General features: G+C 52.9%; 1 protein-coding gene across 7 annotated transcripts; it reads left to right on the top strand.

Annotated features, from left to right (window-relative positions):
• Positions 1-129: 129 nt before the first annotated feature.
• On the top strand, positions 130-25655 carry Pyroxd2 (pyridine nucleotide-disulphide oxidoreductase domain 2). 7 transcript variants are annotated; one of them, XM_047552435.1, is made up of 16 exons: positions 140-926; positions 4807-4826; positions 7070-7163; positions 7232-7305; positions 11194-11349; positions 13212-13365; positions 15085-15146; positions 15239-15336; positions 17216-17357; positions 17718-17852; positions 19104-19176; positions 19397-19553; positions 22031-22100; positions 22811-22917; positions 24568-24688; positions 25375-25655. In XM_047552435.1, the coding sequence occupies exons 1-16, from the start codon at positions 800-802 to the stop codon at positions 25423-25425; spliced, it is 1641 nt and encodes a 546-aa protein (XP_047408391.1). In that variant the 5' UTR covers positions 140-799; the 3' UTR covers positions 25426-25655. The 7 variants fall into 7 exon arrangements, with proteins under 7 accessions (XP_047408395.1, XP_047408394.1, XP_047408392.1 ...); XM_047552433.1 differs by having other exon boundaries at positions 147-926; positions 21946-22100; XM_047552439.1 differs by lacking the exons at positions 24568-24688; positions 25375-25655 and adding an exon at positions 24320-24557 and having other exon boundaries at positions 130-926.
• The last annotated feature ends 898 nt before the right edge of the window (positions 25656-26553 follow it).

Below are 26553 nucleotides of genomic sequence, written 5' to 3'. Positions count from 1 at the left end.
GAAAGCCTGCTTCCTCAGACCGTCTTTCCGTATCCTCTTCCGGTTCTGAGAGTCATTTAGTAGCAGGTTCCTGGGACACAAGACCGTGCAGGAGCCTTTTGCCTATAGGGGACCATCTGGGAAGGAATGCCCAGGGAAGAAAGGGGCTGCAGACTGAAGACAGCCCAAGGGACAGTTGGAAAGCACTTAAGCTGAGGATGTTTGCAAATGTGATCTTTAGGATTCTTGGGAAATGGGAAAGATGCCAAAAGATAGACATGCCCAGACGTTAGGAAGAAAAAGGCAAACCCAGGAATTACAGTGAACTTGTCCCTAAGTGGCTTGTTCAGGGGAGAACCTGGCGCCTTCTCTGCACTGTGCCGGAGGCCCTCATGCTAAAGGTGCCCCGAGGCTCTGCAGGTGGCAGCCTGAGGCTCCCGTGGGTGAAGAGCGGGCACCACCTCCGACCGTCAGACCCCACCCTGCAAGCCTGAGGACCTGGAGCCAGGGCGGGCTGACGTGACTGCCCTCTCCACCCGCTGTGCCGTCCCCACACACCCTGCCGGTCCGGCACAGACCCTGCCCGGAGCCCTAAAGAACCGTCAGCTTGGTCGTCGCTTCCGAGTCCCGAGGCCGCACCGAGCCCGCGAGGGTCACAGGCAACGCCGGGCCTGCCCTGCGCAGACGCCCCGCGGCGAGGGAGCCCGCGAGCCCAGGCCCCGCGCGGGCGGCGGGCGCTCCTCCCCGCCGCCTCCTCCACTCCGCCCCCTGCCTGGCTGGGGCGGCGCCGAGAGCTAGGCCAGCGATTCCCGAGGCAGAAATGGCCGCGAGCGGCCGAGGTCTCGCTAGGGCCTGGGGTGCCTCTCGCTGCCCCACTTGGAGACAAGCTCACTCGGAAGCTGGCGGACGCCCGAAGCCTGAGTACGATGCGGTGGTGATAGGAGCAGGTAAAGAAGGCGGGAAGGCAGCGCTGCCCGGGCCTGGAGGGCCCTTCTGCAGAACCCCACTTCTCCCTCCACTGGGCACAACCTGGTCACGAGTGTGCGTGAGAGCAGGCAGTGACGGAAGGCCTGTGGTCTCTGAGTCAGGAGCCCTCGGTTCAGGGGCTGGTCTAGAAAAATTCTTGCCTGCTCTAGACACCTCGAGTGGCCTAGGTGAGTTCAGGGGCTCCCCTTCGTCTCCAGCTAAATGAACTAATGAGCTAGCTCTCACCACGTTCTTGGAATCCTATGGCACCTTGGATAGAAAGAGCCCTGGGACAACAGCAAATGAAATCCAGCCACCAGTGCTCTGAATTCTGGTCACCACCACCTCACCACTGAGGCCACCCATCCCCAAAGGAAATCAGAATCACTTCACAAAGAGGGATTAGGGAAAACAGAACTGTACCCCAGAGACCCTACTGTATGTCCACAGAGGGTGACAGTCCCATTTTCCTCTCAGACATTTGTGGACCTGCTGTGTGGTCCTGTGACACTTTGCTGACCCCCAGACTCAGACTACTGTGTGACTGGGTGGTCAGTCACACTCTCAGAGGGCCTTAAGGCATTATTTCCAGCTGGGCTCATTTCAGTGCCAGGTCTGAAAAAAGGCTGCTCAGGCTCTGTGCTGGGCACAGTTCAAAGGTGCCCCTGGTTTGGCTTGTTCTCTGTGTGTGCTAAATGCTGGTGAGAGGCTCAGCCTGCTCTCCGGGAAGCAAGTGTTCACACACGTGCACACATACACACACACTTATTATAAATACTGAAGTAAAATAAATGTGGAACACACAGTTTTATAAAATCAAGAAAACAGTACTCTTAATTTAAATTCCATGTGGCCAACTGTTTCTGACCCAATACTCTTTGATTTTTGCCAAACTCAATAACCAAACTGTGGTTGCAGTTTGGGAGGGTCATAGTTTGGAAAGGATGCTTGATATTTTTATTCACTTTGAAGAGGAGAACAAAAATGAAACAATGAAGATTTATGTCCCAGCTTCATTCCTTCTTCAATAACAGGAATGACTTTGCTCAGTCAGATAATATTTTTTCTGATCCTGGAAGAAGATTTTCTCCTTTTCGGTGCTGTTTTCCACAATGCAACAGCTACAGACACAAGGCACTCCATTCAATTTCATCTGTGTTGTTAGCATTTTCCCATCTCTTTCCTGAGCCAGTAGATCAAGCCCTGCCATGTTGCGTGTGCTGGGGCCCATGTGTCATTCCTCCCACTGTGGCCCTACCTATTTGAGGTCACTGAATGTGTCTTGGGGGAGACACATCCTGGAGGTGTTAGCAGGCCACATCCAGGCATGTAGAGGCAGGTGACCGCAAGAGCATAGGTTATAGGCCAATATAGCCAAATAACTAAGTGGTGATTTTGAGTAGTTTTTACCATCACTTTTAAGATAATTTATTTAATAGGAAGTTTATAGGATTTAACTTTTAACAATGACTCTGTGACAACCAGCTCACAAACTTCCTGGACTCCAGCACCCACTGAAAGTGCCCAGTCCTCTGAGCCTCAGAGAAGCCCCCTCCTTCCTTCCTTTCTTGGTCACAGCCCACCTGCTGACTCCCATCTGCCAGCTGCCTTAGTGACTCTCCCACAGTGTGATTGCCTCAGTGAGGTGGCTTATTCAGTTACCTGATTTAGAGGTGTCCCAACCTGAGTGAGGAACAGAGTGGCATCTTCTGAGATTATTGTTTTATCTGAGTCCCTGAAGTCACACCAGTGCCTGGAAGTCACCTCAAAGAGAATCCAATTTTGTCATTTGACTACCCGTGCCTTAGAATGCCCCAAGGAGCTTGTTAAAATGCAGATTCCTGGACTTTGTACCTGGTATGCAGATTGGATTGGAGGGAGCGGGAGGGGACTCCCAGCCATCAGCCCATCTGTCTGCCAACACTGAGCAAATCTGATGGCAGTGACTCAGGGCAGCTCCCACACAAAGCCCCACACACCTGCTTCCTGAGGATCCCTGGAAGTGGCTAAGGGTTCCCTGCAGCAAAGGACCTTCAAGGGGAAAAGTCACCAGAAACCGTGGGAGAACTCATTCAGAATGGGGGAGAGGGTGATTCTGAAATGTTGGATACTGGACTTTCGTCCTTCCAGTCTGTTCCCTTGGGGGTTTACATGCCGTCAATGGACTGGACTCTGTTGTCAGGAAGACTTTATTAGTTTTCCAGAATTGATGAGCACCACTAATTATAAGATAAATAGCTACTGTATATTGTGGGCCTGCTAAGGGCCGGGTGCTTTATGGATATTATTGGTCATCCTCCCCACAAGGCAAGATCTCCAGCATCGTTTCTGTTTCACATACAAAGGAGCTCGAGGCTCCTGGCTGCTAAATGCCTCCCTGAGGGTCATGCCAGGGTCAACAGCAGAGCCAGGCTGAGCCCAGGATAGCCTGCCTTCTTGAATTTGCTTTATTTATTGAGGAAAGGGCTTCTCAAACTGCAGGTTTGGGCAATATTTATAAGTCCCAAGAAGCATATTTTTAAAAACTTTCTTATGGAAATTTTCCAGCACTTTTCTAAATGAAATATAACCAAATAGATCATCACATGCTCATCACGGGGTGAGAGTTAATATTAGTTCATGAAACCTTCCTGTGAAATGCATTTACTCATGCGGCATGTGCTGGATCGTGTTGTCAGATGCATTTCTTCCTGTGGATCATGGTCAAGGGGCCTGAAAACCCAGTTTCTGCATTCCATTAGTAGGTTGGAATGCGTTTCTCTCATATCCTGGGAAGCCTCCATGTGGGAAGAGTGAAGCGAAACTGGCTCAGCCATGAGGACATGCATCATGTGGGCCATCGCTGCCCGATTTAGGGACATTTGCCAGGCTATAGCCGAGCAGGTCATTTTGAGTCAACCCTGGATTCAGGTCGGTGCTTGCGATCAGAGTCCAAGGAGAGAATGGACTGGGGGTCACAGGAGCTGGCTGACAACCACTGGGGCCTGTTCTCTGCCGGGAGTGAGTCTCCACCGACATTGTCTAAGGATGGGGAGAGGAGGAGACAGGCTCCGTGGGCTCCGGGGCCTGTGTGCTCAACTTGTGGATCCAAGGTCCTGGGTGGGAACTACCTGGGAGCTACTGAGGAATCAGGGTCCAGCCCACACATGCCCTGCTTGACCTGCTGAAGGACCCTCTGAGGAGGAGAGGTCTGGGAGTCCACAGCTCTGCCGGGCTGATTCCGAGCTTCTCAGGGCTGCACTCACTACCCACTTGGTGTGGAACAAGAGATCTCAAAGACAAATCCAGGGCTCCTGGCCAGGGGCAGTCCTACCAAGATTTTTAGAAAAAAACTGACTGTTAGTCAGCTAGCACTGGGGCACACCTAGTTCCTCTAGCACACCTTGAAGCTGAGTGTTTGATCACTTCATTTTGAACTGTTCATACTTCATTTTTGGAACACTAGAGATTGACAGGGACACCCCTATGTGGATGAAATCTTCCACAACTTGACAGCAACTCTGCCCTGAGCAGCACTCACTGGGATGGCCGGTGGGTTATTCCAGGTGCAACAGCGTGCTGGCCGCCTCTTTCGTTTCCAGTCCCCACCCTCAGTCACCTGCTCCTCGCCTAGTGATGGAAGCCCCATGACCGCAACTTTATCCTTGTGCCTCACTCCCGCATGGAGCCATTGACCGAGCCGGGGGCCAGCACTTCTTTCAAACCAGGACAAATCAGGGACTTTCACTCCTCCCAGGGCGGTGGGCAAGGGCCACCAGAGATCTGCCTGGGTGGGGCAGGGGTGGGCCCCTCTCTCCTCAAAGGATGTGCATCTGCCAGCTGGCTAGTGATCTGTCCTCTCCTGTCCCCATCTCATTGCAGGACACAACGGGCTGGTGGCTGTGAGTACCTCCTTCTAGTCCCACTGCACTGGTCCCAGAGCCTGTGGTCTCAGCAGCCACAGGGAGAAGTGGGGAAGCGGCAGGGTAAAGGCCAGAGGAGAGAAGGAAAGCAGCTCACTCCAGTGCTGACCAGGAGCTGGGGCGAATGTGCATCTGTAGCCAGTCAGGGAGAACATCATGGGCTCCCTTTCCTGTTCTTTCCTTAGTACTTGGGACCCCAGCCATGGCTTGTGGGAGAGTCAGGGAGCTTCAGAAACAGGCTGGTAAAAAGGTGGGGAAATATCTAACTGGCATTGAGGGAGCAGGTGGGACCCTGGGGGATCAGGAGTGTGAGGCAGGTGGGGCCTCTGACTCCAGGTTATGGGCAGTCCTGTCCTTGTTCAGACAGACCTGTGCTCCGCATTGAGGTTCAGGTGACCCACGACCTGGAGCACACTGCTGCTGCATGTCCAAGTGCCTGGTGACAGCACGAGCCCCCTAGCAGAGAGGCCAGGGCTCACATCCCGAGCAGATGGTTTTGAGATCCCCAGCTGAGCCCGGACAGAATCACCCTGGGGGCTCTGCTTCTCAACCCTGAATCCAGGTACCTCCAGGAGGCCACTGAGGGTCTTCAAGGGCACAAAACAAATATGGGAGCTCTTGCTGAAGCAGCAGCAGCTCCAGAGTATCAATTAGGGGGTGCCAAGGGACTGCTGTGAAGCCTTAATACCTTAAACAACGTATCAGTTTTGCCTGAACATTCTACAGGGGATCTTTTCAGCTCAACTGATCAGTAATTTAAACGCCGATTTGATATTAATATAAGCCCAGGTTTGTCTCCCGGCTCTGTCACTTTCTATCTGTCAAGTCTAAGGTGAGTCACTCAGCCTCTCAGCCACATAAAATGAGAACAGCCAGGCTCACCCTCAAGGAGGCAATAGTTAATGTGCTTGCAGGGACCTGGCACATAAAACTTGACCTGAATGCTGGCTCTCACTGTGGAAGTTTCCAGCCCAGCAGGCTAATGTCAGTGCCCTTCAGCCAAAGACCACCAGGAATGCACCTGCGCTTAATCAAGTGGGTCGATTACTCCTAACAGTGAGGGAGAACGGCAGCGTGTCTCAGTGAGGTGCTAGGAAGAACCTAATAGAGGATTTGAGTTTTGGTTGGATGATTTGGGAAAAGGCCCAAGAAAATAAGAGTTTGTTCTGGGTTAGACACTGTCAGAAAGTGAGGACAGTATCTGGCTGGAACCTCAGTACCTCTTCTCTGTAGCGAGCAGAGACAGATGAGGATGCTGTTAATTGGTAAAGAAGTAGCAGTCACTCAACTGGCCAAGAGAGGGGGCATTTGGTATTTCGTGAATGGCACAGAGACCTTGGATTTGTTTATGCTTAAACAAAATTGTGCAGAGAGCTTGCTTTGTCTCATTTTATCTCAGTCTCCCAGTAACCTTGTTTACTTCTAATTAGAAGTAGTTTATTTCTAATCGGAGAATAACATGGCTTACCCCTGCTGCAGATGTCAAGCTCTGGGAACCCGAGTCAAGCTGTTAACCACATTGAGCCTCAGTTTTCCTCTCTGTAAAATGGGGAGAACCATTGTGCCTACCTCCAAGGTGGTGGAGTGTATTAAACAAGATGCACTCGATGTCTGGCACATAGTTGCCCGGCACATAGTTGCCCAGTGAACCAGGAATGGTGACTTCACCATCCCTGTTGTCACTTTGGTGTAGGTGGTAGTGGGAAGAACAGCACTGTGAGATTGTAGGCTCAGGGGTAGATCAATTCATCGGATATTTATTGCTGTTCCCCTAAGTGCTAGAGGAAAAGTAACAAAGCCTTGCATCATTTGTTCCCCCCAATAAAGTTCTTTTGTGGACCCAGCTTCAGTTATTGCACATCTCAGGTGCCAGGGACCAGCTCAGTGAATCCCTGCAGCAGCCCTACGAGGTAGGGAGAGTCAGTACCATAATCCTCAGCCTTGTTCTGCTTGCTCCTGCCTGGAGGAGAGGGACATGTGGGACAGGGTGGGTGGGATGCAATGTGAGTTCCTAGAGCACCAGGCTTCTAAGGAGGGAAGGTCACCTTCAGCTGCGATGTGGAGGGGCAGGAGCAGGGAAGTCGGAGCTTAGAAGACATCTGAACAGCGTGAGCCGAGGGGTAGTGTGCTGGCCCTGCAGTGAGGACCCTGAGACCGGGCGTCAGCCCTGCGGGATCTGGGTGTTCCAGAGGGATGAAGGGAGGGCCCTGTGTGCCCCCCAGGCGGCGTACCTGCAGAGACTGGGGGTGAACACGGCGGTCTTCGAGAGGCGTCATGTGATCGGGGGTGCAGCTGTCACCGAGGAGATCATCTCAGGTGAGCCCTGAGAGGTGGGAGGGCTGAGGAGTGACTGCTGGTGACTGGTTTTTCTGATTTGGTTCCAGGGTTTAAGTTCTCCCGAGCATCCTACCTCCTGAGCCTTCTGAGGCCTCAGATTTACACGGACCTGGAGCTGAAGGTAGAGCAGCCCTGTGGCCATGGTGGGTGGGTGGGTGGGTGGGATCGCCTCTCATCTTCCCGACCTGGGGTGGGGGCTCCCTACCATGCGCCCTCGGTGATTCCTTTGCCTGAGGTCCCTTCTATCCCAGGGTTGGCCTACCCCCAGGGTCTTCTGCTGCTTGCTATAGATTGTGTCACCCACCCTGTGTCTTAAAAACCCAGAAACTTCACTTAAAAATCAGACCTCATTCAAAGACTGAGCTTTGTCAACATCAGGCCCTTGATCTACATGGTGGCATTTGGCTGGCGCCTTAAATGGGCCAGGACTTCCCAGCTCAGCCTGGTCCATGTCACCTTCTAGCATCACTTGCTTAAACCCTTGGGCGCCTGAGTGTGCAAAGCCACCTTAGGCTGGGCCCTATTTCTGCCCTTGTTAAACTTTGGAGCCTGCCTCCATTCTTGGCAGCGTGAACAAGACGTGGGACCTGGACTTTCACCCCTTCCAGTTCCTGGGCTGTTTGGAGGGGATCCTGAGAGCTCTCCCCTGGCTTGCCTGGCTCTGCCCTCACCCTTCACAGTCTCCACCCCTCACCACTTGTTTCATAAGCTCTGCCACCATGTTCCTGAGGCTGGCTTGGCTCCCACCTGCTGGTGCCTCTGTCACCCACCCCTCAGATAAAAGGTCCTCAGTGCCACCTGTACAAGCAGCTGCTGTGTACCTCAGTACCATCTTTGCTCTGAATTCAAAATTAATAAGATACTCTGCCACTGTTTGCAACCCTTGGCTTCTGTGACTGGCTCGTGTAGAGGAGTTCTGTGAATTAGGACTACAGAAGCCCAAATGAAGAAATTATTACTTGAGAGAGGGAAAGAGTGTAAGTACCCTCATGCCAGCACTGGATAAAACTTAGCCAAGGCCCAGCGGTGTGTCTGGGATCTTCAGCCCACACCACACTATAACTGAAGGCAGTTTGTCCCAGTAGTTGACAGAGTCAGATGTTGGGGACCAGAGGCAACCTCTGACCTCCCTCCCGTCCCTCACTGATCTTTTGGGTCTCAGCTGTCTTCCTTCTGCTGGTGCTTTACTCTGGGGAATCTCCCTGAAGTGGGACTCGTGAACCTGCATGTCCACGGGAATGACCTGGGGACTAGTGGGAAATGGGTTCTCGTTCAGAGATCTGATGCCATAAGAATAGTGGGGCCTGGGACTGGCATTTTATAGCTTTCTCAGGTGGTTCTGAAACAGGAAGCCCCCAGGCACCACTTTGAGAAACAAACCTGTAAGTTTCCCAACAGTTTCCACCTGGGATGGCTGTGCATGCTGTGAAAACTCATGGGTAAATTAGAGGAAGCAGTTCGTTCTTGTTTTGTTTTTGTTTTTGTTTTTAAAGAAAACTGTATGCACTGAAAAAAATTTCATGGAGATAATCTCATGGCTATTTAGTGTTCCCCTTCTTATTCCAATTCCATGTAATTAAAACTATCAAGAATGACAAAGGTACCATTTGTAAAAGAAGTCCTAGGGGCAGTCAAAAAATATTCAGGTTTGATTAGTTATACTTGAAATAACTCCTGGGCTCCTCTCGGATCCCTTATATGGAGGGTTTCTCAATCCATTCATCCAGTCGATGTTCCTGAGCACCTGCTCTGAGCCAGGCACTGGGAGAAGCCCAGGGGCACATGGGCTGGGTGGGGTGAAGGAGGGAGGGAGGCAAGGACCCAAGAGAACTTAAGGTAGAGGTAAGTGGCAGGAAGAAAGTGAAACCATGTGATGGGGACAGGCTAGACTGGTGACCAGGAGCGCCTCCTCGAGGACGTGACCTGCAAGCTGACATTCCGGTGCCAAGAAGTCACCAGCTTTGTGCCTTGTGGACATATGACCAGAGAGAGTTCTAGTCAGAGGGAAGTGGGGGTAGACAGGCCGAGGCAGACTTGAGAAGAAGGCGGGAGAGTGTGGCTAGGGCGGCCATGATGAGGGGACGGCACTTAATCTAAGGGCAGTGTTTCATCAGGAAAGAGAGTGTGGGATTCGTGACTTTATGAAAGATCAGTCCCCCAGATCGTGGCGGAGGCGGGAGTGGCTGCAGGGCCATTGTTGAGGCAGCTCCTGCAGTGGTTCACAAGATGGCCACTTGGGCCAGGGGCAACAGACGTGGAGAGAAGTGGGCGACCTCTGCAGATGGCGCCAATGGGACTTGGCTAACGATGGGAAGTCAAGGGGGCGGGAAGAAGAGGAACTAAGGATGCCCTTTAGGGTAAAAGTTCACTACATTAAGAGGAAGTTCCTCCAACTTGGAATCAAATTTCTCTATCTTAATGTCAGAAAAGACCCACAGGTGTCACAGCCCACGCCCCTCCCCATGTCTGGAATCTCCTGTGCAGTTTGCACCTTGCCCTGGAGACCTTGGCCCTCTGGAATGTCTCTGATTTGGAGCAACTCCAGCGCTAGCTCTCGGGAAGGTCTTGTTCTAGTTTCCACACACTGTCCTAATACTTCCACCCACAGATCTCATTTGTGTCCCCTGGCGCACACCTTACCTGCAAAGTATAGTATTCATCAGTTCAAGTCAACAGCACACGTGGTGACTACACCGAATCTACGTGTGGTGGACATAATAGCAAGATGGATAATGCCCCTGACCTCATGGAATGTACATTCTACTCTGGGAGGTGAAGAAAAGACTGAATGTGTAAGTAATCATGTGCTGACCAGTGCTTCAGAGAAAAATAACATAGGGTGATGGGCAGGGAGTGCTGGCATGGTCAGGGGAGGCCTTGCTCATAAGGGATACTTTAGCAGAGATCTTGAAGAAGTGAAGAAGCAGGCCATGGATCTAGAGAAAGAAGTCTCTAGATGGCAGCCGCTGTAAGGCTTTCAGTGTTATAGCAGAGGCCCCTTTGTCGTATCTATGGAGAAGTAAATGTGCTCTTAGAAAGTTCTGTGTGCTGGTCTCAAGCCCCTGTAAATCAAATCATATTTTAAATGCATCAAGGCAACTTCCATTTAAAGTGACCCTGGAGTAAATGAGTCTGCAAAGTAAATAAAATTTTTTGATGTAAATAATTTATCTACCTTGTGCATATGGATTTTCACATAGCCATTGCTTTATTGTTTCTTTCTAAATTTTAATTATTTAGTTCTGAAGTGGGACAGTTATAGATTAGGGCTGAGAGCCAGGGCCTGGGAGTCACAGAGATGTGGTTTTAAAACCCAGATCTGCCTCCTACAGTGACCTGAAATAAGTTATTTAACTTCTCTGAGCCTTGGCTATGGCATTTGTACAAGAGGATAAGAATACTGACAAGAGTTGTTGTGAAGTAGTAATTGTAGACCCCACCACCTCCGGCGCAGGGTGAGCATGATATAATGCAGCTTGGTGTAGCAAGGTCTGGCATAGTCGGCAGGCACTGTGCTCTGGTGTGATATGGTTGGTGAGGTGTGGTGTGCTCTGACCATGCCAGCACTCCGTGCCCATCACCCTACATTATTTTTCTCCGAAGCACTGGTCAGCACGTGGTTACTTACACATTCAGTCTTTTCTTCACCTCCCAGAGTAGAATGTACATTCCATGAGGTCAGGAGCATTATCAGTCTGGCTCACTACTGTGTCCACCATGCGTAGATTCAGTGTCGTCACTAAGTGTGCCGTTGACTTGTATTGATGAAATCTCTACTTTGCAGTACGGCTTGAGGTGCGTGTATGGTACGGTGCAGTCTTATTGACTGCCTGCACAAGAGGGCTTTTTATAAACTTATTTAAAAAAACAAAAACAGGATCCAGGACCACATGCCTTGGGAACCTGCACACAGGACCTAAATGAGCTCACAAACACAACTGAGGAAAGGAGATTGGGAGTGGAGACCACAGACCCCTAAAATGTTGCCTGCACTGTTCATATTCTACAGAAACATGGACTGAGGCTCCATCTCCGAAATCCCTACTCCTTCACCCCCATGTTGGAAGAGGGTGCAGGGGGCAGTGTGCCCAGATCCCTTCTTCTGGGCACAGACATGGTGCAAAACCAGAAGCAAATCGCCCAATTCTCACAGAAGGACGCCCAGGTAAGGAAGTGTCCAGAGATGCTCCTTCTCCCTCACCGGCCTGGAGGGACTTTTGAAAGGAAACGGGTCTGGTTGAAGCTGTCCTAGAACACAGTGTCCAAAGGCCACCCACGGCTCGAACAGGCTGCCTTGCCCTCCCTAGAGGGCTCTAGTCTATACTCACCTGTGATCTTAGGCTCCGTGAAGGAAGGGATGCAAGACCACTGGGACTGCCGGCTCTTGACCTGTGCGTGTTCAGTATGAGGTCGCTGATCGGATGGTCTCCACATGCTGTGTACCGGGTGTGCCTCATGTCCTTCCTGCTTTCCAACAGAATCCCAAGTGGTTCCACATTAAAGCTCATGAAAGCCACAGTGGAGGCTGACGGGCAGATCAGAGGTCATTCAGAATAGAAGGAGCTGCCTCAAGAGAGCCGTGGCGAATTCTCATTCAGCCTGGCGTCAGTCCCTGGCACTCTAGGCAAGAAGGCGTCCGTGGTGGTGCGCAGGTCTGGGGAAGGAAGAGCACACCAGAGGACGCACACTGTTTCTTGAGGTTGCTGTCTGGGTATTCATTGGGCAATCTTGTCCACGTGTGTCACTAGGTGATGGAACAGGCCTGGTGTGACAGGGTCTGTAGACATGGAAAGGAACTTTGGCCACTTTTGTACCAACCTGGATACAAGCTAAAGGTGTAGCATCAATCATACCTTGGTGGAGGCATTTTTATGAGAACAGGTGAATGCCATCCATGTGCATCACGTCCTGTGGCATTAATCTAACACAGGGTGAAATCTAGAGAACCCCAGGCCCGGGGCACATCTCTCCGACCATCAGTTCCCAAACCTGGTCGATGAGCAGAATCTCCGGGGGAGCTTAGCTTTTACAAACTGCTTCTCTCGTGATCGTTTTGTGCCCCAGGCTCAGGATCACTGCCCTCACCCTCCAAATCCTGCTTGTCTCTGGTGCACTAGATGGCAGTCAGCACAAGGCCAGGTCCCTGGGCCTCCAGGACACTGGTGGTGGCTCTGCCTTCTAATGACCACACAAGCAGGAGGCCATGGCCCATTCCCTTCGTGGAACCTAAGGAGCCTGATCTCTGGTTTTGTCTTTGCAAGTTGTCATCTTAAAGGTCTGCTCTAGAGAAAGGTGTTTAACCTCATTTTTACCAAGACTTCCCAAATGTTCTTCAACACAGAACTTTTCTTTATGTGACCTTTAAATCCATGTGTGTGCCCACGGGTATAACTGAACCCATGGGTATAGCTGAGCCCAAGTTAAAAGCTCTGGACTGAGAATCAAAAGCTCTAATGGCTCAAGCATCTGTCCCTGCTCTGTCACTTGTCCAGCAAAGGGATGGTGGGAGTTAGAAACTGGTTGTGGACAATGGGTTCAGTGTGGGAGCTTGAGGGAAGAGGTCACAGACCTGGGCTGCTGCAGGTGAGGAGGCAACATGTCGGACTGATGGGCCAAGAGAGAGCAGATGGCATGCTGAGATCCCAGGGAAGAGGCCTAACTTCTACCCATCATGTGGAAGGACAGAAGGACAGAGAGAAAATCTTCTAAGAGCCCAGACCCTGAGCAGCTTGCCAGCTTCCTGTCTGGTGTTGGCCCACTCTGACCCTGTCCTTGGTGGCTCTCCTACTGCCCAGGTCCCCCCCTTTGCCATGCAGTTTTCCTGGCACTGACCTCAACACACAGACCTAGAAGTAGGAGGACTGAGCAGAGCCAAGCTGAGCCATGGCAGGGGCCGAGGCCTGGGGAAGCATCCTGGCTCCTCTGTGGAGGGCAGCAGCGACGTGGGAATGGCGGGGGACAGAGCATGAGGATGACATCCTTGTGGGATTCCACACAGTGCAGCCCTGACCGAGGTCTCTATTCCAGGCCTTTCCCAGATACGAGAAGTTCATGAATCGCTTGGTGTCAGCCATTGACCCTCTGCTGGACGCAGCCCCTGTGGACCCAGCGGCCTTCCAGCATGGCTCCATGCTGCAGAGACTCAAGTCACTGTCCACCCTCAAGCCCCTGCTAAAGGCTGGTGAGTCCCAAGTGCCGGCATCAGGGCAGGAGTAGCCTTCATGGAGAGGAGCTCATTTTCTCGATGCCTGGACAGAAGGTTGGACCGCCATGGCTGCCTGCCAGTTGTGGCCAGTGAAGGCCATGAGGGCTGCCTGGAGCACTTTACTGAGATCCCAGGCTGATAGGCCCTAAAAATAGAACCTGAGGCAAAGGGCTAAATACCCATAGTTCATTTAGAAAGGCAACACCATGACCCCAAATTAGGGGAAAGAAGGAATGAAACTGGATGGAGGGAGAGCCACTGCCAGGGTATTTTATTGCCCTGGCTGTCACCATGGGTGACGAGGCACCGGACCTGCCTAGACCTTCTGAGAGCCTTGTAAAATGCGTAAGAAGACCCTTCCTGGAGAAGAAAGAGGGGTTTATCCAGGAGGCCCTCCCCATTGGTCAAGTGTTGCCCACAGGATGTTAACTCTGCAGCTCTGGGCCGTTTGTCAGTGGGTGACCTGGCATGGTACCAAAGAAGCCAGGGGAGAAATGAAGCAGCACACGTTATAGGACTGAGGTTAGATGTGTTGCTGGGGTTTCAGTGTATGAAGCTGATCCAAGCTGCGTGGAGCTTGTCTAGCCGTGGCTAGAGTGAGATTGAGGGTCAAGAGAATTTAAAGAACTGTCTCCATATAAGACCATGCTAGATTTGAGAGCATCCAGGAGAAGTTCTGTGATGAATTAGTAAAATCTGCCATGGGTGTGGGAAGGGAAGGTCCACCAAGTGTGCTGTTCTTTACTGTGACTTTCTAGAGTACACAGACAAGTTCGCTTCAATGTTCTAGAAAAGTACTGAGTCAGTCAGCTATGATCACAAGAGAAAAAAGTCCATAAGACCCTCATGGCATATAAAAATAACCCTTTTTTCTCACCGTCTTGTGTGTTTAGCTCATTCCAGTGGGTCAGCTAATCCAGTCTGGTCTCATGCTTGCGCCTGTGGCTGGGACAGGTCTCCAGGGGCACTGCTGCCTCAGGTGTCTCATCCTCCCTTTGGAAGCAGCACCCTAGTCTGGGTATCGATGGAAGACCACACTGGGCTGAGCCTGGTGCCCAGGCCTGGTGTAAGCCTCTGTGTCACATCTACAGGCATGCCATTGGCCAAGCAAACCATATGAATGAACCCGGATTCAGGGCTCAGGTCAGCCCAGCTTGTGGGTAGAAGGAACTGCAGAGTTACGTGCCAGTGTGTGTACCGGGAGAACCTACCCTACACACCCAAAGCAGATGATCCTTTCAGATTTCCAGCCCAAGGAGTTTGAGGCAATAAACATTTGTGTAATAAAAAGTATTCAATAAGTATTGAGCAACTACTATTGCCAGATATCAAGCTATAGACAGGGACCCCAATGGCTGAGACCATGATCTCTGCCCTCAAGGCCTACTGGCCAGTGGCTCTCTGAAATGGTCTGCATTAGTGTCACAGGAATGTTATCTCCCTGTGAACTTGCAAATGCTCTGCGTATCTCAGTGAATCCTCAAGCTAACCTTTGGGGGCGTGAAACATGAGTCCCATTTTACAGATGGAGGAACAGGTTCAGAGATGTTAAACTGTGCCCAAGGCCATGCATCCGCCATGCTGCACTGCCTGCCGTGGACGATCTCTGCCTCCTCCCATTCTCTTACCCCTGGGACAGATGGGAGCGTTCCTCACAGGCCGTCTCTGTTGATGTTTTGGGTTCTTCTCTTTTAGGTCGCACCCTGGGAGCTCAGCTTCCTCAGTACTACCAGGTGTTCACAGCTCCCATCGCCAAGGTGAGCAGCTCCCCAGCCTCAGCCCCACAGCCATCCGGGGACCCCTCCTGCCAGCCAGGCCCTGAGCACTTCTCCTGCGGCTCTTCACCCAGGTGCTGGACCAGTGGTTTGAGTCTGAGCCCCTCAAAGCCACTCTGGCAACGGATGCTGTTATTGGAGCCATGACGAGTCCTCGCACGCCCGGGAGTGGGTGAGTGAGAGGAAGAGGGTCCGTGGGAGAGAAGCAGGGCCCTGGTGAGAGCCAGCAGGAAGGATAAGGGCAGAACAGCAGGGATTGCCATTTAAGGAGCTACCAGGAGCCGGGCTACACAGTGAACCCCAGAGCTACATCCAAGATCTGTGGTTCAGAGGAGGGAAGTGCCTGGCCCAAAGTCATACAGGTAATAAGTGGCAGAGAGCCCAAGGTCTTCCTTTTTAGCTACCAACTTCACTAGGAAAGGCCTCCCTAGGACCTCAGCACAACTTCCTGCCTCTCTCTCCCCCCCTCTCCCCACCCCGTGCTCCTTCCCCTGGACTCTAAGGCACACTCTGGCACCTTCTGTGGGCAGGAAGCTACCTCTCAGTGAGCAGAGCGCATGCTTACAGCCCAGTCCAAAGGGGCAGTCACACAAAGTGAGGGCTGTGGTTGTGGTTTGACCTAATGATCCCCTTGTAGGAGTAGGAATGGAGGAACATGCACGTGTGCGTGTGTGTGCACACTCGGGCATGTGTAGGGATGGAGGATGCTGCCCAGGCAGGCCATTTCTAGTGTACGGAAGAAGCATCTGGAAGCTGTGGAGGTGGCTTTTCTCTTGAGGGATGAGAGCACCCCTCAGAAGTAGCTTTTCAACACCTATTGAGCCAGCCCCAAATCCCCCAGGACCAGGGAGAGGGGGGCTGGCAGCCGTGGCTACACCTTGGCCGGGCTCTGTGATCTGCCAGCCACTTTGGAGTATTTCAGTTGGAGCCTCCTGTCCTTTTCTCTGGGAGGTCTCTGGAAGGCCTAGGGACTGCTCAGGGGCCTTGAAGTTACTGGTTTCTTCATCCTTTCAACAACCGTTGATGGAGCGCTTGCCGTGTGAGCTGTGGGGATACAGTAGTGAACAGACCAGAAACCTAGTGGTGGAGAGGGACCCAGGGCCAGGGGATGATGAAGGCCCTGAGTGCTGTGATAGGAGGCCCTCAGGGAAACCCCGGCTGATCTAAATGTGGTGCTTGACCCGAGGCCTGAGGGACAAGGAGGAAGTAGCCAGACAAAAGATGAGGGAGGAGAAGCCCCAGGCCAGCCACTATGGCTGGAGGTGAGCAGAGGAGGGCTCCATTCCACGAACCCGACGAGGCTCGAGGCTCCGTCCAGTGGGGGCGTGGGGCACAGGGTCATGGTGAACAATGAAGGTGGGCCCCTGGAGGCCGCCTCATGGGACTGGCAGCTACCCTAAGAGCAACAGTGAGTCAGAGAAGCCTTGAAAGGAGAGGAGTGGTCGGAACCAGCTGGGTTCTGAGATTAGGGTGCCAGGTCCTGTGTGGAGGAGGGTCTGCAGGCAGGAGAAGGTGGTCCCCCTGGGGGCCCTCCTGCAGCAGTTTCAGGAAGAGAAGACCCAGGCAGCAGGGGACGGTTGCACCTAGAGTTCCTTGGAAGGAAGAGTTGGCAGAGGTGGAACTGGACATAGGTGGTAAGGGACTGGCAGGGGTCAAGATGGACACCTGGGTTTCCGTTGGAATCCGAGAGCACCATTTGCTGTGGGGGGATATTGGGGAGTGGGGACACGGTGATGCCTGAAGGGACATACGCATGGAGATGGCTGGAGTAGCTGGTCAGTGTGGCGCTCAGGAGCTGCCAAGGCGGCAGGTTTGGGCATTGCTGCCACACTGTTGGGATAAAGCTCTGCACGTGGGCATGTTTGCATGGCGAGGGAGCGTGGAACGAGAAGGCAGAGGGCTTTCACAAGAGCCTTGAACTCACAAAGGCTCGTGGAAAGGGCTGCGTGGGGGCAGGAGAGGCTGAAGGTATGAAATGGAAAGAGATTTGCCTCTAAAACTTGGGAGACGAAACCCCACCTCCAGCACCTGATCCTGTGCTCTGCCCTCAGGTATGTGCTGCTGCATCATGTGATGGGTGGCCTGGAGGGGACCCAGGGTGCCTGGGGCTACGTCCAGGGTGGCATGGGTGCCCTCTCTGAGGCCATTGCAAGATCAGCCGTTGCACATGGAGCAAGTATCTTCACCGAGAAGGTGAGGGCCTCTCCCCTCCCTCTGGTTGGCAAGGATCCCAGAGTAGAACACGACCTCAGCTTCGGACTGTCCCTCATGAACAGATGGGCTCGGGTCAAAAGACGACAGTGGAGCAGCCTGTCAGTGACTGTCACTGAGTACAAGTTCCTCTGACCACCCTTTGGATTCACCAGTCACTAAACCAGATTGAGCAAAGCTCGGGGATGGGGCGGGCGGGTCAGGGCTCCCTGAGGAGCTGCAGAGCTTGGAGAGGAGGGGCAGGGATGAGGAAGCTGGGGCGCCGAGGGGCGGTGCAGACGGTGGAAATCCCCCCGACCCAGTCCACTTCCTTCTGGGGTTTCTGGACCTGCTGGGCTCCAGGCAGTGGCTAAGGTGCAGGTGAGCGACGAAGGCCGAGCTCGAGGAGTGGTGCTGCAGGACGGCCAGGAGGTGAGGAGCAGAGTGGTGCTGTCCAGCGCGTCCCCGCAGATCACCTTCCTGAAGCTGGCCCCACAGGTGAGGCAGGGGGCTGGGGGGCGGGGCAGTTGAGATGTCTGCCAAGACAGGGACGGGCAAATGGGGGACTAGGGGTCTGTGTCAGGGTGGGAGCTGCTCGTGCCAAGTCTCCTCATTTGGAGAAATGGAAGGTAGTGGGCAGGTAGCACCCGGAGGGCCTCACAGGTGAGGAGGAAGAGCCAGAGAGTGAGATGAGGTAGGTCATGCAGCTGGCAACTGGCAGAACCAGATGGGACTTTCTAACTAGAGTTATTTCTAGAACTTTCCTGCTCTCTGAATTTCTCCCCCCTCACCAACTCTAACCCCACTGTCTTGTGTCAGAGATCAGTGGCCATATTAATGCTGAGCAAATAAGAAGAAATGTTAACCTGCAGACCTGGAGAATTCGGTTGCTCTTGGCTGAATTCAGCTGATCTGGGCTTGCTTAGGCACCTGCAGTCGGCTGCAGGGCAGCTAGTGGGCTCTGCTGCTCTGGGACTAGACTTGCTCCTGTGCCGGGGAGCCAGCTGGCTGTGGCTGGTCCAGGATGGCTTCTGCTGGAATGACCGGGCGACTGAGCTCTGCTTCACGTGTCTTTCAAACTCCAGCACAGCAGTCCTGGCGTGTTCTCAGGTCTGGCTGAGGACCAGAGCAAACCAGCTCAATCGTGCTCCCGATGTTGTTGGATAACTCTGTGTCTTATTTGCTAACATTGGTTAAAACAAGCCTCACAGTCAGCTCAGAGTCCGAGGGGAGGATGCTGCAAAGTTGAGGATATAGGGAAGTGATTGCAGTTGGTCACACACCTCCCTTGTCCCCCAAAGAGAGGATAATGTGTTTATGAGCATGGAGCTCCCAAACATCCTCAGGGCTGTTCCTGGGGGCAGTACCACTTTTTCTGGGTGTTTCCACTAACAACATTCCACCAAGATCAGGCAACACATCTTAGGGCGATTCTGAGATATCGAGACTTCTAAGATGTTCTAGACCAGAAGGGAAAAGAGGGATGCAGAGCCCTGGGCCTGGCCCATGCAGGCCAGGGTGTGAGCCATTTACATCAGGACTGCGGGCAGAGCGCGGAGGAGAGGTGGCTAGTGCTGAGCGGGAGGGGATCCGGGAGGGCTTCCCAGAGGAGGTGATTTTGACTGAACACTAAAGGATGAAGAGGGTTTCTAGAGGCAGAAGGTGGAAGACCAGTCTGAGCAAGAGAGAAAGGCAGCATCCTTGGGGACTCTACCGTCTGAGGCTTTTCACTGAGACTTCTCCTTCCAGGAGTGGCTTCCAGAGGGCTTCGCAGAGAGCATTGCTCAGCTGGACACCCAGTCTCCTGTTACCAAGATCAATGGTGAGAGGCACAAGTTTGCAGCACTGTTTTTTCACACCCTCTGGGTGGGAATCCCCAGCCCGGGAAACCCACCCCCAGCACCTCCGTGCTCTCACTCCTGCCCACCCTAGTGTGAAGGTGAGATGTTTTCAGATTCCCCGTCGCCACCTGTGTGAGCGTGGTGATTCTCTCGAGGGGACTCTGGAGGGTGGTGGGCCCGACGCTCTCTGTGGTCCCTCAGTGGCCGTGGACAGGCTGCCCAACTTCCTGGCAGCCCCCAATACTCCCAGCGGCCAGCCGCTGCCCCATCACCAGTGTTCCATCCACCTGAACTGTGAAGACACCCTCCTCCTCCATCAGGCCTTTGAAGATGCCATGAATGGCCTGCCATCTCACAGGTGGGTGGCCCTGGGCTTTATGTCCCCTGGAGGTCCTGATACTGGGACCTTGTGGGTGGTGACTGTTCAGACACAGCAGGAATGGACCTCTTCCACCTGGCACTAAACCTTCCCGGTGACCTGGAAACTGCCTAAATCCACATGAGTTCCAAGGACAGGAAGTGCATCCCAGGTAAGGAATCTGTGGACCGGCGTGGGTGGGGGTGAAGAGAAGGCCATGTCGAGGAGCGTTAGCGGAAGGGCAAAGCCCTACAGGGCTGCACTGGTGTTAGGAGAAGAGGAGAAAATGCTTTCTGGGAGAGAAAAGGGGGGTTTCTGATTCTGTCCCTCAGAGAGCACACTGGCTGAACCCCCATTCCATACCTGTCTTATGTCTGATAAGCTGTCTTTGTGCAAAATCCCTGAAAGCATTCCTACCTCCTGCCCAGGCTGTCTCCATCCTACCAGAGCAGGCAGGGACACTATGGGGCCCCCCATTCCATCCTGTCCACTGTCCAATGGACGCTTGCTGAAACCTGGGGGTACCAGGCTTGGTATTGGGCACATGTGTGGGACCTGGGTGTGAAGCAGACACAAAGCAGACACACACAACATTTGTGGCTTAAGTAAAGAAGATGTGGGCCTAAAGAGAAAGGTGCAGGGCGAAATATATCCTTTCACAGATGTTTTGAGGCCCCTATTCTGTGTCAAGCTTGGTTCAGGGTCCTGGGCACAGAGCAGCAAGCAAAGTCAGGCAAGCAACAAAGTCAACAGGAAAGGTCAACAAGTTGCTAACCTTTCACTGGAAAGAGACAAGACAGTCACTAAGCACGAGCTGGTGATAAGAGCTAGGGAGAACACGAAGGCGGGGGGGGGGAGGTTTACTGTGTAGGCCAGGGAAGACCTGTGACTTTGGAGCAGAGACCTGAAAGAAGTGAGAACACAGGTCTCATGAGTATCTGGAGAAGAGCATTCACACAGAGGGGAGGTCAGGTGCAAAGGCCCTGGGGCAGGAGTGTACTGCTGTGTTAGAGACAGATCCGAGGCCAGAGTGACTGGAGAAAGAACCTGGGAGGGAAGGGTCTGAGAACCACAGCAACTCCATCCTGTTGGGTCTTGTCAGAGCTCCTGGCTTTCATTCCAGGAAAGTTTGTGCTGACCCTGGCTTATAACCTCCACCCTGGCCACTCTATGGAGAAATGGGGGTGGGGGGGGGCATCTATTGCAATTGGTTACTGATGCAGAATCCAAGGGAGAGAGGACAGTGACTTGGACCAGCATGGGAACAAAGGAAGTGTCAAGAAGTGGCCAGATTCTGGGCATATTTTGAAGGTTAAATGATAAAATTTGCAATTGGAAAATGATGATTGCATTTATTGAAAAGGGGGAGAGGCTTTGGGGGAGGAAGTTTGAGGGGAGATCCGGCATTGAGGTTTGGACAAGTGACATTGGAGATGCTGGTGGACATCCAAGCTCAGAGAGGAAGTTGCAGCTGAGGGATGCGGGAGGAAGGGTGTTTCCCATGGCCCTGAATGATGCTCATACGGTCGGTATTCATGGGCAGCTGGTTCCTGGACTCCCCTTCCTCACCCGCGAGTCCTGAAACCTCCAGAGGCTCAAGTCCCTACATGCAATGGTATAATATTTGGGTATAACCTGCACACATTCTCCTGCATACTTTAAATCACCTCTAGATGTCTTATAATACATAATACGGTGGAAATGTTCTACTAGTAGTCGTAATGCTGTACTGGGGAAGAGCCTGCGTGTGTTTAGTACAGACGCAATTCTTGTTTGTTGTTAGTGTTTTCAGTCCAAGTTTGGTGAGTGTACTGAACCCTCAGGTCTGGAGGGCTGACTGTATTTGGAGATCAGAGGGGAAATGTGTACAAAACGTGCTGGTTGTGGGCAGAGGTGCCGGGGCTGGACCTTCCCAGTTCGCGGTGGGTGCCGGAGCTGCTCAGGCAAAGGTCCTGAGGCAGGTGGGGTATGCCTGGTTGAAACCAGGTCACCTGAGCAGCCGCTATCTGGGACCTGGTCCCTTCTTGTGTTCTCCTTGTCTGTCCAGACCCTGGGGACATTGAGTTGGGGGGCCCTGGTTAGACTACAAGGTGTGTGGGGAAGGAAGGAGATAACAGGCCACACATCAGAGGAGGCTGGGCCAGACCAGCAACGCTGAGCCTGAGGCCCGGCAGGGGCTGGGGCTGGGCCGGGCTGGAGGTGCTCCTCAGGGGTGGTCGGTCCTGCCCTGGTGGTTGCTAAGCCCCTTCAGGTGAGTAACCCCTCTGGCCTTAGAGTGACAATGGGCCCAGCGTTGGTGTCATCTCGGGGCCTTTGTTCTGTCCCAGATCACCTCAGAGCAGCCCCCAGCCCCTCTCCTCAGCCCTGACCCTACCCTCCCTGTGCATCACAGGCCCATGATCGAGCTCTGCATCCCTTCCTCCCTGGACCCCACCCTGGCTCCCCCCGGCTGCCATGTCATCTCCCTCTTCACACAGTACACCCCCTACACGCTGGCTGGAGGCAAGGTCTGGGATGAGCAGGAGAGAAATGCCTATGCAGACAAAGGTAAAGAGGGCCACACTGTCCAGTCTCCGGGGGACCGCTGGCATGTGACCCGAGTGGACCCCTGCCCTCCCGCCTCATTCAGGAAGAACACCTGTAGGTGCTGTCCCGAGAGGAGAGAGGGCTGTCCAAGGGAGCCTCGTGTCAGCCTGCTGAACTTCTGCTGGGTCGGGCGCTGGGCTGAGAAAACCAAAGGGACGTGGCTCCTGCCTCGCGTGCTGGCAGTCTAGTGGGGGTCCACTAAGAAACCGATGGCTCAGGCCGACATATTTTATTGAACAAAGTGAGGAAGCCCTGAGCCAGAAAGGAAGGTTTTCCAAGGAAGGGACTTTTGAACTGGGCTTTAAAGGATAAATAGGAGTTAGCCAGAGAGCAAAGGGCTTTCCAAGCAAAAGAAACAGCTTGAGCAGAGCAAAGAGGTGGAAAAAGCTTTGGGTATTCAAGAGGAGACAGCAGCGTAGCCTCTGGAGTTGGGGTAAGGAGTTGGGAAAGAATGGGCCGGGCTGGCCTTCATGATGAATTATTTATTTGCCTGTGGACTGTTTTCTTTGTTGCTTTGCTTTTTCCTTATTAGGGTATAATTTGCATAAGATAAAATGAACCCTTTAAGCATATAATTTAATGGATTTGGGTAAATTTTCCAAGTTGTACTCCCCAATGGCCCCTCCTCTTCTTCCCACCACCATCTCTTTCCCCTGCCGATGGACACCCAGTGTTGGATTGCATTGAGGCCTACGCCCCTGGCTTCAAGGGCTCTGTGGTGGGCAGAGACATCCTCACACCCCCGGACCTGGAGAGAATCTTTGGGCTTCCTGGAGGGGTGAGTCTAAGTCTGGGTCTCTCATCTTCCTCTCCCTGTTCCCCACTTTGTGACTGTGTCCTCTTGGCTTTACTTGGCCTTCTTCATAAGGGAGGATAGTGGCAGAGACCATGATAGGGGAGAGAGAAGTGATCAGACCTAGGGAATGGGGGAGAGATGGGGACATGGAGGCACAGGTGCCACCTGAGAAGGTCACCAAGGTTATGGTCCTTCTGCCTCCTTATCCACATGAGCCTCTCCCATTGGACTTTCTTCAGAAGGAGCTCTCTCCTTAAAGAAGCACATCCTTGCACTTCCCTTCAATTTATCAAATGCCGGAGGCCAGAGGCAGGGAGCCCAATTAGGAGGCCAGCTCCAACATGGCAGCCACCAGCTTCAGGTGGCTATTGAGCGTGGAAAGGTGGTGAGGCCAAAGTGAGATCTGCTGCAGGTGTGTGATGCAAAGCCAGCATGGAAACCATGTGTCTGTCTCACTAGTGACTTAGGTTGATTGCAAGATGAAATGGTAATATTTGGGATTAGGCTGAATAAAATGTACCATTGTTATTATTTAGAGGGTCACTGAGGATTGAACCCAGGACTCCCACATGCTGGGCAAGAGCTCTACCATTGAGCTACACCCCACCTCCTTCTCCTTTGTTTTAGGATGGGGTCTTGCTAAGTTGCTGAGGCTGGCCTTGAACTTGATCCTCCTGCCTCAGCCAGGATAACAGGTGTATGCCACAGTACTCAGATCAATAAAATGTATTATTGACATTATTATTATTGACCAGTTTGCTTTTACCTTTTAAATGGGGCTACTAGTAAATCTAAAATTGCCCAAGTGGCTCTCGTCACATTTTTCTCGGGTAGTACTGTCCAGATGCAGAGTGGAGAAGGCCAGGCTGAGGGAAAGAAGGGAAAGGGAGGAGAGCAGGGCACAGGGAAGTAGGGCTCTGTGGCCTTGGTGACAGTGCCCTTGAGGAGGTGCATGCAGAGGGTGGAGGTGACGCAAAGGGTCCAGCCTGGTGGCCGAGGAGAGGAGCAGACTTGGGGAGAGCGTGGCTCAGCTTGGGCTGTGGCGAGGGGCAGCTGGAGCAGCATCCCCGGCAGGTGTTGGTGTCCTTGTCCGGGACTGACGCACATCTAACCTTGCCCCATCCACTTCCAGCCGGGCCTGGTCTGACCCAGGCAGGCGGAGCAGAACCTCACTGGGGTCCCGTTGCCCCTTGTCTGCCTTTGACAGTGATCCTGATGGAACCCTGACCCCAGGAGTCCAGGGCAGCTTAATTAAAGAAACGAGGTCCAGTAGAAGTGGCCAGCAGCCAGAAAAGTCAAGTGCTCTTATTTTTTCAGACCTACTGAGGGAGATTCATGAATCTATGGAGAATCCCTTACAATCCCCATTTTCTTTCCCATTCAGTTTCCTCGTGCTCTGAAGATGCCCGCCCACCCCTGCCTTCTCATTTCCTGAAAAGTGCCTCTGGAAAACCTCAGCCCCAGCTCTAGGACATACGCTTTTTCTCTTTCATCCTCATCCCCTTCTGCCCTTTAAGAACCCAGAAAAGGAAGGAGAGGGACTTTCCTTGCAGAACAGGGGAAGGAAAAACCCCAGGCAGGGCAACAGGAGGGCGGCCTCTGACGTTAATGACTGCAGCCCTGCATCCACAGAACATCTTCCACTGCGCCATGTCCCTGGACCAGCTCTACTTCGCCCGCCCGGCGCCCCTGCACTCCAGCTACCGCTGCCCTCTCCAAGGCCTGTATCTGTGCGGAAGTGGGGCCCACCCTGGTGAGTGACCCGTGATCCCACTTCCCTGTGTGGGCTGTGAGGGCTGTGGGCGCTCAGAGGCCTGCGGACAGAGGGAGAGGCTGCAGAGCGAGGGTGGGAGGGGATATGGACCTCCCACCCCAACAGGCCCCGTGTTCAAATTCTCGGCGCAGAGTAAGCACACGGGGCGCCTCTGCCTGGCCAGCCACAGCCCTCAGTCCAGCGCCCACCGCCCCCTCCTCGGGTTTGGAATACGTCCCACTAGCAGCATCTCGCCCAATTCCACTTTTGTGTTGTGAGAGACCCATGTCCCCAAATTCCCCACCCATATATGAGACCAGAAAAGATGACCGAAGTTCCTCAACTTTATAATTCTTTCCCGTGCCGCTCCAGGCTAACTAACTGGTCTGGCTGAGGCTGCTGCTTCCTACTGACACCTCTCCCTGTTCTGCAGCCTCAGCCTCTTAGAAAGGGCCCTACTTGCACATCCTCCCCCTCCAGACCTCAGTCTTGTATTTTTGTTTCACCTGCTAAGTGTCTCACCAGGCAGCGTAGCGCGCAGACTCCAGCGCAGGCTGTGGGAGGTGTGCGTGGACTGTGGCTGGAAGCCTGGAGGGAGCCCAGAGTCCCTTCAGGCAGTTGTCCCAGGCTTTGTAAGCCCTGCCTCCTCCCTCCCTGGTGGGTTCTTGATAAAGCTTTGGTTCCAGGAGGAGGTGTCATGGGAGCTGCTGGACGAAACGCAGCCCATGTGGTCATGAGGGACCTCAAGAGCGAGGGACGCTGAACCAACTCTGGCCCAGGGAGAAAATTCAGCCCTGAGCTTCTACGTCAGTCCTGGGCTCAGCTGCCCAGGAAGCTCTGCTCTGGTGGATACTGCTTGAGGCAGCCAATTTCACAAGGCTCAAGTCATTATTCTAGAAGTGTACATGTTACACGTAGCACACGTCATCAATGCGTGCCCCATGCCTCCATGAATGAACTGATTTTTTTTTTTTATTAAAAGCAGTGTGTTCTACAGAGAGTTGGCTTGCGCTTTGTTTCTTTGTATTAGCAGCACTCTATCATAATAGGTGGGATGAATTATCTGAGATACGCTGTGTTCTTGTGTCAGTTCACATCAGAAGAGTGGGATCCAAGCATCCTCTTCTGGTTGGCTGGGGTCCCCACTGGAGGCTGACTGGAGGACTGCCTTGCAGAGGCCCAGCCAACTGCAGCCACATCCCTACCACTACAAGAACGGACCAACATCGCCAGTGACCCACTAAGTCACCCATGGTGGGGGCCTGAACTATGCTTGGCATGTCAAACCATCAAATCCTCCAGTCAGGCAAATGGCAATCAAGGGTGACTTTGAAGTGGATTCAGCTGAGCCCACAGGGAGCCCACCACTCCCAATTCCAAAGCTCCCAGCCTTCTGCTTCCCATGACTTTAGCCTGTGCATCACTAAAGTCTTTCAACATAAACCTATGTTATTCTAAAATGAGTTGGTGGTCACTCTTGATCAGAAAGATTCATACAAATGTCCCCTGGGAATGCACCTCTCCCAGCCAGTCTCTCCAATGTCAGCACACAAGGCCACCGTCCAGAGCACCCCCATCTGTAGAGGAGACAGAGCTTCTCTGAGCATCTCCTCCCTTCTTTCCCCAAATTTGCACAGGCGGAGATATCCTTATCCTTACTTAATGATGATAAACCTGGATTTCTCAAGTGTAAAGAGTTGTTTTAAAGATCAAATAAGACAATAGATCATGTTTTAGTTCAGCACCTGGAGCATGATAAGCATTCAGTACAGAGTGGAGGTGTTGCTGCTGATCTTAACGGTGAAGATGTTACAGTTGTTTCCGTAGACTTTTCCATCAAGCATTGAAACTAGCCCACTGCCAGC

This window comes from Sciurus carolinensis, chromosome 5, assembly GCF_902686445.1.
Source record: "Sciurus carolinensis chromosome 5, mSciCar1.2, whole genome shotgun sequence".
In the NCBI taxonomy this organism is placed as follows: Eukaryota; Metazoa; Chordata; class Mammalia; order Rodentia; family Sciuridae; genus Sciurus; species Sciurus carolinensis.
The sequence above is the reverse complement of the archived record's forward strand: the minus strand, read 5'-3'. Positions and strand labels throughout refer to the sequence as shown.